Source organism: Glycine max, chromosome 18 (assembly GCF_000004515.6).
Source record: "Glycine max cultivar Williams 82 chromosome 18, Glycine_max_v4.0, whole genome shotgun sequence".
Taxonomy (NCBI): domain Eukaryota; kingdom Viridiplantae; phylum Streptophyta; class Magnoliopsida; order Fabales; family Fabaceae; genus Glycine; species Glycine max.
The window spans coordinates 58,206,285-58,218,150 of record NC_038254.2 but is presented as its reverse complement, the minus strand read 5'-3'; the positions used below and the strand labels follow the sequence as shown (position 1 = coordinate 58,218,150).

Here is an 11,866-nt window from a genome sequence, read left to right as displayed (position 1 = left end):
ACATATTTTACATTAGAACGTAAATAATTAATTCATAATATAAAATAAACATATCCCTAAGTCAATTTATGCCAACAATTGCTATTAATTTACATATTTTTGTATGAATATAAGTCCAACTTCAAGCATATCTTGGGTTTTTTTTTTGTTATTTACTTTTCTACACAACTCAGTCTATACCTGTGATGTAAATCACATATATGGTTCAAAATTTTCGCCTTAAAAAGAACATTGTTCAAAATTTTCTTCCCACCCTTTCCCCTTTCTTCAAGGTCAAAAGACAACTGTACCACGCGAGTGGTGGGGTATAATATTACATCTTTTTAAATGTTAATATAATGGTGGTCAATGGTCAAACAACCAATATAATTTCTTTTACACGTGAGGTGTTGATTACATACTCGATGAATTTTCCGTATGGAAAGCTTTTTGTTTTTTCCCCTTTGAACAAACCGGAAGAAAGGAAGATTATAGAGAAGGCTTTTTGTTTTTTGTACAGTAATATTATTATAACTTTTTCCCTACCTTATGGTAAGAATGAAAAGGAGTTAACGTGGATAATGAGAGACAGAGACAGCTATAGATGTGGTCTAAGACACTTCTTTTAATGAGGAGATCATAGCATTATCTGGCTAAGATTACAAAGGGAGTCTTTCATGCTGTTGGTGTCCCTCCCACTATCAAAAAAGAAGATACAAGTTACAGTAACTTGAAAGAGAACAAATCAACATGCATGCCTCATGCTGTCAAGCAAGTCAAAACCATAGTGTTGGACTTGGACCCATTAACATGCATTAAAAGACGAGTATTTCATTTGCGTTTCACATGGAATATTATTGGCAAAGCAGATCAAAAGTAGCTACAAACAAGCTTTCTATTCACTTTCTTCATTCCTAGTGGCTTACTGTTACGTGTCCAATCACAAAGTTAGCTAGCTAGCTAGTATGATGCTTAATTCCGGTTAACTAATTTAACATCGTGGTTGACTAAACAAAAACAAATTAAACAATTGATATGTCTTAGAGTTTTGAATAAGATTATTGATATTCGTCAGTGCTTTGTGTCAGATAATTTTTTCAAGTAATAGAAAACAAAAAGAAAGGCTGGAAGAACCAAAGTAATGAAGAACAATTATTCTCCTTCTTTGAAATCACACCATCGACCACCGAATCTAAAGTATAATGAACTATTCTTCTTGTTTTCAAATGAAAGCAGACAAAAGGAAGACCAACAATTTAGTTTAATATATGTAATTTGCGTAGAAGAACCCAGGATCGCCAGAAACATTCTTTGTATTCATATTTCTCTCTGCTATATATATTTACTTAAGCCTAACCTCCTCTATATTTATTTGAACATCAAATAATCATTATCGTATTTGATATTATATACAGTTATTTAATCTTTTACGCATTTTTTGAACTTTCTTCTTCATCTTCTTCTTAATTATACATACATTTAAAAAATATTCCTTTAAAATTAAAAATAATAACAAAAGATATCTCACTTCACATAAAATATTTTCCTTATTAAAATATAATGTTTATGGTCTTTGACCTAACTAAAGCATACTTAATTACTTATGTATTACTCTCCCGGTCTCCAATATAAACAATAAAAATCACTTGTTTTCTTGTCTTAAATATAAACAAAAATTAATTAATTTTATCCTATTTAACGAAACTATCTTTAAAATGTTTTTTATTTAATAAGACAAAGGATTTTTTTGTTATATTTAGTATCAAGTTTGAATGGAGGGTAATTTAAAGAAAAAAATATTTTTGTTTTAGAATAAACAGATTTTAATGAAATTAACTAATTCTTTAATTAATGGTATGCTTATTCTACTTGAAAACTTGCATTGTATATATTAAATGAGAAGTACATTTCCCCATTCATTATCTCAAGAATAACAACTTTAAACTTAGTTAAGAGTTAAGACTAAATTGAATGAAATCAATATTAACCATAAATATATAATTATATAATTCAGATGTATTGGTTTCGTCTTAACATGTAAAAATAATTGTTTTGTATGTACACACACGAAGATACATATGTAGTACAATTTAATAGTTCTAGATGCCTAAGGGGAATTATTTGTTTGTTTAACATTATTTTTTTAAAAAAAGAGTAATGATACTACATTGCTAGTTGTGTGTCAATAGTCAGAAACTAAAGAGGCAGCATCCAATATCATTTACGAGCACTATAAAATTGTGATTCCAATATTCCAAAAGCATAATTGCATTGAAGAAAGAGGAAGCTTTGGTCTCTAGCTATTAATATTAGTATTAATATTAGGCACGGTTTGACTACAAATAAAAGGAACCATCGATTCGTGTCAGCCCGTGAGGCAGCCAAGTTTCAGATGGAGACGAGCCAGCTTTTTAATGTTCTTGCCATTTTTCTTCTCTCGGACCCTTTTGCTGTTGTGAATGCAAACTCTGAAGGTAAACTAAAGTATTTTCTCAAGAATCTTGTCACTATAACTATAGTATTTTCATTCTGCTTAATTTGTTTAACTTGAAAACGAACAGGTGATGCTCTGTTCGCGTTCAGAAGAGCTGTGAAAGACCCAAATAACGTTCTAGAGAGCTGGGATCCAACTTTGGTGGATCCTTGTACATGGTTCCATATTACCTGTGATGATGATAAGCGAGTTACCCGACTGTAATTCATTCAATCTTATTCCAATTTTGAATGCTATGTTATGTTATGTTGTTGCCGTAAGAGGAGGAAAATTGGAATTATGTAATTAATTGCATGATCCTCATGCAGAGACCTCGGACACGCAAAACTGTCTGGCCATTTGGTTCCAGAGCTAGGGAGGCTCCAGCGCCTTCAGTTCCTGTAAGCCCTAATCTTATGTTTGCCTTGTCTTGTTGAAGCAAAACGTAACGTAACGTATGATTGTGCAGAGAACTGTACAAGAATGATTTGATGGGTCCAATACCAAAGGAACTTGGAGAACTCAAGAACCTGCTTAGCTTGGGTCTCTACCAGAATAACCTCACTGGCTCCATCCCCGCCACCCTCTCCAACCTCTCCAACATCAAATTCTTGTGAGTTAATTAAATAAATACTGTGTTCACCAAGCCTAAGCCTAACCTTTTATTTTTATTATATATTATACAGGCGACTCAACAGCAACAAGCTCACTGGAAGAATACCGAGGGAACTCACTAAGTTGGGAAACCTCAAGATCTTGTAAGTCTTAATTTCTCACACTTGTCTTTATATTCTTCTCCATCAATTCTAATTTCTCAATTGTGTTATGCAGAGACCTATCAAACAATGATCTATGTGGTACTTTCCCGACATACGGCTCCTTTTCCAAGTTCTCCCAAGAAAGGTGATCACTCGATCTAAACTTGGTCATCTCACTTCGTTACTAGTATTTCCCAAAACATTAGTTGATTTCTTTATACTATTCCTACAGTTTCAAGAATAACCCAAGACTTAAAGGACCAGAATTAATGGGATTCGTCAGATATGATACTGGAGAAAGCTGCAAATGAAAGATCCTGGATTAGGGAGCGCTTCATAGGAAATGTCTGTTTTCCTTGCATCCGTTTCTAAATTACTTTCTTATAACAAATTACCAGTATTATGCACTGTTTTCGTTTCAAAGCCAGTACGGATGGTTTGGGATGTCTATTTGTAACATATAGATAGATAGATAATAATAATAATAGAAGCCAATTAAATTTGGGTATTTGGATTTTGCTTACAGCTTCTAAACAAAATCACATCCACAAGTCCATAACTAATTCTACCAGTCCATAGAAAATGCCACGGTACCTAACCACACTGACAAGTAGTTTCTTTAGCTTCGCGAGTATAATTGCATGACAGTTCACTTCATTTCTACTTTTTAACCCTATTAACTCTCTTTTCATCCAGCTCCACCTGGTTGCAGATAAATCGAAAGCATGATTTGAATGCAAATCCAGAAAAGAATCGAATTCAGCGAGAATTGTTTTGATGTGTTTATGGAAATGAAGTTATAAAAAATAAAATAAAAAGCATACGAAAGCAAACTGCACTTACTGAAAAGTACACAACTTAATCAGATAATTGGATCGCTCGGAAAGCGGAGGCACGATCGATTGTTTACTGTCAATTGCTTAAATGCATACATATCTCAACAATAAAGCCGATGGGCATTTATTTTCCAAATAAGACAAAAGCCCATAAGGTTGAATCAACAATGATGGCGACAGATAAAAGAAAACTAGGTATACCGAATATTTACATATTTGCAAGTAAGCAAAACTTGACCTAAGCTTTCTTGGCCCTAAGCTTAATCTGCCAGGCCGTAAACAGGGCACCTTCAGACGTCAGTAGAATTAGTCTGCACAAGTATCCATTGACCATACCTGGGTTCATCGCATAATATTAGTCAAAACATGTACATCCCTACATCCTGAAAAACGGAAAGTGAACATTAAATCTTACCAAGTTTAACTAAAATTTCTCACAGTTGGTAGTAGGAACAAAGAACAATAATAAGGCACTTTCTAAGCTAAATCTTACAGTGGTAACATGATAGTATTTAACCATTTGGAACAACAATTAGTTGTGAATTAAAAAAAAATTCTAGGCTTTATAAAAACTGGTCCCATCATGTCTAAATTAGGAGTGTAAGTGACCCAGGTTGGATCGAGTTTGGTCTATTTTTCAACTCAACTCAATTAAACTTAATTGAGTTGGGTTGGTTTACCCTTTTATTTTCTTGCAACCCAACCCAACTTTAATTGGATTGGGTTGGGTCATCGAGTTGATTCATTGAAAAAATGTCCATCTCTTTAACTCTTCAAAAAATACCCCAAACTCAAACTCTAAGGGATATTTTCAAAACTATTTCTACAACTACTCTTTGAGATGAGATAAAAACTCATTCATAATGATAAACCATAAACTTGAGAATTGTTTAAGTAACAACTCATTCATAATGATAAAACATAAACCTGTAAGGCTGTAACCTGTTTAACAACTCACGGTATTCATAAAACATAATGTTATTTTAAAACTCAAAATGCTTAAGTCAACAGTAATCATAAGTGAGTGCGAGACTGAATGATGTATGAGAGTTTACTTTGGGCCTTTAGGGTTATCTATATTAGTAGACAAATAGTATTTTTTGTTAAATAGTTACTGTGTATTAAGATTGAGTTTGGTTTGGTCGGATCTAAAACCCAAACCCCGTTACCAAACCCAATTCTAGTTGGGTTCAATAAATAAACCCAACCCAATGACCTAATCCAACCCGCAAAAAATGTAATTGGGTTGGACACGACCCACTTATACCCCTAGTCTAAATCATGCACCCCACCAATTAAAAACAGCTCCACCTATTGGACATGTTATGCTACGGAGCAAATGATATAAAATAGCTATGAAGTGAGTTTCTACATGTATCACTTGCTATTGTAAAGTGCTTAGAACATAGTTAAATGTCAAGTCCATTTAAGATCAGATGCTTGCACTAAAAATATTCTTAATCCCAATGTGGATTTCTCGAAAGTATTTGTCATAGAACATAGTTTTATTTTGTCATAAATCCAACTATTACAAAAGTTTAAACAGTTAGGTAAAGACAAATAATTCTATATTATATCTCTAGCACATCCCCTCACACAGGTGCCATTTGGGCTTGAAGCATGGATAAAACATTGGCCTACATGCCTCGTGATTATTTAACACTTCATTAGAAGAATGGGGGTGTCTAAGAGGGAGTTCTAGATCACTTGGTCAATGAGGGTCCGATAGAATAATACCATGTTGAAATTATAGAAATTTAGGTATAGCTGGAGGAAAAGGAGAGAATAAAAACTGAATATTATGAAATTCGTATTGACTTGATATGATGTGAAATGTCATGTTGCAAAAAAATAAAGCACTAACCCTTATTTATCCTAATATTCTATTATAATTCTAATTTTACAAAGTCTTAATAGATAAACTAAGATTCTCTAAATTACTCTAAAGATATAATCAATATAATATTGGATATTTTTCATTTAACCACTTTATTCCACTAGGTGGGGATTGGATATCTTTCATATATTCTAACAACTTTGAAGATAGAATAAAACTTCCTCAATAATAGGTGTCATATACCAATGGCAGTTCAGGTTCTTGATACTATAGAATTAGTTCCTGACCCTCATCTCCATTTTATCCCATTCCAAACCAGGCAAATTGAGACGAAGATTTTGCAAATTATATATGAAATTTCAACACTTTCTACACTGTCTAAATTTCACAATTAAAAAAATAAACTGATCAAATAAATCCAGGAAAACAAAATAATAGAAAATAAGAAAATAGTAAACAAAACAGTCCTGGTTGAAAAATTACCTCTGGTCTAAACATCCAAGAAAACAGCATCAGCCATCTAATGATGGCCGACTACTAGATAATGATATTGGCATCAGAGGAGGAGAAGCAATATTCTCAGATATAGATGATCTATGAGAGGATTCTAGTGTTCTTGGCATATGTAATGCTGCCACTCTTGCGCCACTAGAAGGTATGGAGAAACTACGAGCCATGGCCTGAGGTGGCATTGGCAGTGGAGATGCTGCACTTGATGCAACCAAATTATTTGCAGTCACCTTTTGACCTCTAGACACCAATGGACCAGAATGACCCACTAAACCTAAAAGCCTTGAATTGGAGGGGAAACTGGTTGGAGGCCTAGGAAGTTCATGAAGCTCACTTATTTTGGGTGAAGTCATAAGAGTAGGAGAAGCACTAGGAGATGCTTTTGGAGATGATGACGGAGGCTGAGGGATTGGAGCCGGCAAAAGAGGTCCAGAGAACAGTTGAACACTTTCTATGGAGACAGGCTTGGTAGGCCCAGGATTACTTGTCAATGGGCCAGAAAAGGCATGTCTTTTAATCTTTTTAGAGTAAGCAGAAATGTAATCACGGTTTGAGGATAAAAGACTATCTATTAAAGGAGGCGGCAATCTCATGGAGGCAGTATTGCTATTACTTTCCTTGAGTACTGACTGTGCACTTCTGACAATTGAACCAGAAAACTCATCTCCTATATCTTTTTCTTGTTTCTTTTGTTCCAATGGGGATGAATGCCACAAGTTCTTTGTAGGTTCATTTAAATTTGCCTGCATTTTGGAAGGCTTTGGATTATTTGACCCTGAAGAGGTTGAACTCTTAGCATCAACTGGTGTGGGTAGCACATATGAACTGAACTTCCGTGATAAAGATGGGCGCATTTGTCTCAGTTTTTCACTTGCATCTGGTTTATTATCAGCAAAAAGTGGGGCAGATTGGCTCCCTGCCCTAACCTTGAAGGAAAACAAATTCCTTACAAGGTTGTCTAAGTTTTCCTGCAAATAGAGCAAAAGATATTCACTATACATGCTCTTGCATACTTTAAATTTTATAGGCAAAAGGAAATTGAAGATAATAGATGTCTTTTTTTACCTTAGCAGCTTCAGCTGTAGAATCTCTAGGAAGTGTAAGTTCCACCTGATCCAACTGTAAAAGAAACAAACATGGTTAAGCAGCAAGTCATCAAGATGAGTAATATAAGCTAATTGAAGTGTTTTATAAACTTGAAAATTAAAAGTATATATTTGGTTTTGATCCAAAATCTTCATAATCTGAAGTTCATTACTGAAAACTTCCATAGCATTTTTATGCATTGACCAGAGTAGTTAAAACTCAGTCTTCTTGAAGAGGTTCTTGCTCAATCCATTGATCAAGCAGCATTTAAATTAAACTATTTACTCACGTGCATAGAGCAGATAGTCACATTTAAGCAAACAAGGATGCAAAGTTTCTGTGCACAAGACTGCAAAACATCTTTGTCCACAACTCTAATGCTCATGGAGTTTGTTTCCTAAAGGCCTTCCTACAGAACATAATCTTTCCCCCCCCCCCAGGAATTCATTCATTCACTAATTAATTTTGATTTTACTTGTATTCTCTTTAGCATGCAGTAGGATTCAAACCCCCTAACCACCACGACGTGACAGCACAATCATTCGCCTGCTCATTTATGCCTGTTACTAGATTTAGTTGCCCAGTCTTCATTAGACATTCATTTCTAAAGAACCTAGAGAAACATAAAAGGGGAAGAAAAAGATTACAGATTTCTAGTTTCTTAAGGTAGTCACCTCCATTGAGTTTCGTGATGTAGAAACATCTTGGTCTTGTTCGATTTGTCCATAGTCAAAACTCAGCTCCCCATCATCATTCTCATCATAACCACCACCAACATCATCTCCATAATCACCTTCATCCCCATCCTCCTCTTCAAGACCACTGAAGTGGTAATCAATGTGTTGCTGTTCAGTTACTGATTTAACATGTGGTTCTACTGTCTCAAGGGACTTGACTGCTTTCTTGAAGAAACATAACTGTTTTCGGGCATAACAGAAAGCAACGGTAATCAACATAAAAAATAAAAAGAAAGAGAAAAAGAAGGAATTCCCAATTCTTAGAAGGAAATAGGGAAATATGAAGAACCTGAGCAGCATGGTGGCGTGCTGCCTGTGTTAGAAGACTACGCGATTGTCCTTGCTTCAGAGATTTCAATCGGAAAACAAACAATGTAGCCTCTTCGTCATATTCATCATGAGCAGTTTGCAACTGCTGCAATGAAAAAGTCTCCCCTTTGCCACCTTTAGACCTGCCTCCTTCTCTATATCTTGTTACCATATAGTCATACAAGTCTCTGCAGATCAGATCATATAACACATAAGACGTAATATATCTGTATGACATTGAAAGAAAAAACTAGATCCAGCATAGCATTTCAAACCTTTTCTCGTCACATTGCCGCTTCATCTCCTGGACAAAAAAAAAATGATCAGAAGTAATCAATGTAGAAGGATAAAAGAATAGGCGTAGGGTAATTGATAGAGATGGAAACCTCGACAATTCGAAGTTCATTCAAGAGAGACTCTGAGGGAATGGTAATTGTCTGGAATATATGAGAACGCTGAAAAGGGAAAGAAAAGAGTGATGAAAAGAAGAGAGAGAGAGAGAGAGAGAGAGAGAGAGAGAGAGAGAAAGGGAAAGAAAAAGGGAAAGAATAGAGAGAAGGAAATAGGAAGTGACATAATGATCAATGAGTTTGTGGAGTTTGAACTGGATTTTGCCAAGCATGAGGAGAAGTTTTCCTGCAAGTGAAGAAATGAAAAGGTGATGAGATGAGTAGAAGAAGAAGTAACAGACAGCAGAAGCAGCGTAGGCGTACCAGTTTCATCTCCGTGATCATTTAAAGCAGTCTTCTGAAGAAGACAAGAGCCCATGTCCCGCAAGGACTCGGAGAATTCTGTAATAATAGATCATCAATTCATCATCATAAAATAAAAGGCACGAATGAATGATTTGATGAACCCTACCATAAGCACTGCTGGCGGTTGCTGCGGCGGCGGAAAGCAAGGTGTCATAGCAGTCCCTCATGTCTTGCATATCCTGCAAAGTCATTCCTCCATCCATCAAACCCTAAAACTTGCATGGTATGGTATGGTATGGTATGATATCTTTTTCGAGAAATAGAAATGCCTGGGTTGCCCGGGCGAGCTCGTCAAGCTGGCCCAGAGGCCGAATGGACTTGGAGGAGACATGCTTGTGATTGTGAAGTGCCAGACCTCGCAATTTTTTCAGAGAGCTCTTCATCCTTGCAAATTCCAATTGTTTCTTCTCTCTCTTTGTAAAATCAAATCAATTGCGATTAGAGTGCGCAATGGAAATCAACAACCAGGAGGAGAAGTCAAATCTCCATCTCAGACCATTTCTTTCTTCAACCGCTTCCTCTGCTTACGCCAACAACTCACAATTCACACACCTATCATTTATTATTTCTATTACTATTATTCTACAAGTAAATTATCCCTAACCTTCTTCTTTCTTGACTTCTTCCTCCCCTCTCCACCCTTATATATTATAATACTTTTTATTATTAAACTAGTCCCCCTAAATACTTCCATTGGTTGGTCAAAAGTCATAAAAATACCTTTTATAAATTAAATTTTTATTTTTTTCTCCAAACAAAAAATAATAAAAGAAAATATACCATATTCACAAGCATTTATATAAATTCTTCAACTTTGACTTCTTTAAATAATTGTATTTTTTAAACAAACACAATTGAGATTGAAAGTTGCTTTAAATAACAAACTCAAAAACATGACAATTAAATCTTAACTTGATAGTACTTATTTGATATCAATTCAATTTGATGAGAGATTACTCACTTTGATTGAGATTAAAACTTGCTTTGTAGAGGGGAAGAATAGTCAAGTTCATACACACATATTTCAACTCATGAGTACTTGTTCAATCTCAACTCAATTTGTGAGAAAAAATTAACTTTGACTAAGATTGAGCTTAGAATTCACTTTGTAAAAGTAGAAGCAGAATTAGGTTCACATGTACACATAAAAAGAGAGAGTTATTATCACACAACTTTGTAAAAGTAAAGTCTATTTTACATGGGAACAGATCTTCTCATGTGAAAAAAAAATGAGATTATCAAATAAAATGATCTCACTATTGATTTTACAAAATTTTTACTTTATAATAATATATTTTATTAACAATAAATATTTAAGGGTCATATCTCATCTAGTGAAAACGTCACTAGAGAGAATCCTTTCCCATTTCACACACACACACACAAACATAAAAGATATCACAAACACCACCATGCACACTACTTAGATATCACAAACACCACCAACATAGGAAGGACACATGAATGAATCGAATACACATCAAAAAGAGAGAGATTCAAAGGTTATGTAGGTATAGGATTGTTTACTTGAGGAAGACTTAAAAGAATTAATGTCTACTACCCATACCAACAAGATATATCTACTTTTTAGTAATCCATCATTTAAGAACTCCACCAAAAATACGCTAAAAAATCTTGTATTGATTTTTAGAGTCAATTACCAATCCTAAAAATAGTCGGGCATACACTCATCCAAATACACACTTCACCTACCTTTTTTGCCTTTGATGAAGATGAAGACAAAGATGGTCAAACTTGATTTCAACCAGTCTCATTATCAAATATAATCACTAAGGAGAGGGTTTGACACCAATTGCTAATGAAATTGGATTCTCTCTTGCAATCAAGTCTCTCAAACACAAACGACAAAACAACATGAAAGTAAAAGAAAAAAAGTAAATAATGGAGAGACATAAGAGTTAGAAAGAATCGGAGAAATAGTGTTGTGATAGAATTAAAAAAATGCCTAGAGGATATCAAATTTCTTAAAATACTAGTATTTTAGGATGTGCAATGCATATGATTAATGGTTATTTTATATAACTAAAATTTATAATAAATAAATACTTTTGAGCATATATAAAAATTATATTTTAGATTTATAAAACTAATTTATATTGTGATATAATGTTATTTTAAACTATTAATAATTTATTTAAAAAGAAGATTAAAAGTCAATTTAGAAAAGGACAAAAGATAAGAGCTTAAGAAATTTTTCTTAAAGTGTGAGGGAAAAAGGTTGGAATAAGAAAAGAAGATGATAGAGACAATATAAGGTGAGAGAAAAAAGTAAAAAAAAAAAATGACGGGAGGAGGACGAGTAAGAGAGAAAAGGGTGGTGAGAAAGGAAAGAAGAGAAAGAGAAAGGTGGGTGAGTGAGATTACCATGGGAGAGAAAGAAAGTGAGAGGAGGAGCATGTCTAAAATCGCAGTAAAAAAATCCATGAAAGTGTCAATTTTATCTTTGTTGACGCGTGCATGACCTAACTTCCAAGCATTTCTGAAATCGTTGTAAAAAATGTGCCTCAAAGTGTCAATTTGGTCATTGGTGACATGTGCATAACTTGGCATCTAAATGGCGTGCCA

At 34.4% G+C, this 11,866-nt stretch overlaps 2 protein-coding genes across 3 annotated transcripts; one reads left to right on the top strand and one right to left on the bottom strand.

Annotated features, from left to right (window-relative positions):
* Positions 1-2,241: 2,241 nt before the first annotated feature.
* On the top strand, positions 2,242-3,724 carry LOC100778819 (somatic embryogenesis receptor kinase 1-like). The gene is given in 7 exon segments (NM_001253069.2): positions 2,242-2,453; positions 2,541-2,673; positions 2,782-2,853; positions 2,922-3,065; positions 3,139-3,210; positions 3,284-3,355; positions 3,443-3,724. Coding segments are annotated over 7 exon segments (654 nt in total). The 5' UTR covers positions 2,242-2,371; the 3' UTR covers positions 3,522-3,724.
* A 391-nt stretch (positions 3,725-4,115) lies between these two features.
* Positions 4,116-9,909, bottom strand: LOC100778278 (uncharacterized protein At2g33490). Of its 2 annotated transcripts, none has more exons than XM_014770906.3 (11): positions 9,550-9,909; positions 9,387-9,459; positions 9,239-9,316; positions 9,100-9,161; positions 8,912-8,980; positions 8,801-8,829; positions 8,506-8,713; positions 8,154-8,396; positions 7,459-7,512; positions 6,367-7,361; positions 4,116-4,429 (listed from the first exon to the last, which is right to left on the bottom strand). In XM_014770906.3, the coding sequence occupies exons 1-10, from the start codon at positions 9,661-9,663 to the stop codon at positions 6,396-6,398; spliced, it is 1,896 nt and encodes a 631-aa protein (XP_014626392.1). In that variant the 5' UTR covers positions 9,664-9,909; the 3' UTR covers positions 4,116-4,429; positions 6,367-6,395. The 2 variants fall into 2 exon arrangements, with proteins under 2 accessions (XP_014626392.1, XP_014626393.1); XM_014770907.3 differs by having other exon boundaries at positions 4,116-4,382.
* Positions 9,910-11,866: the final 1,957 nt, after the last annotated feature.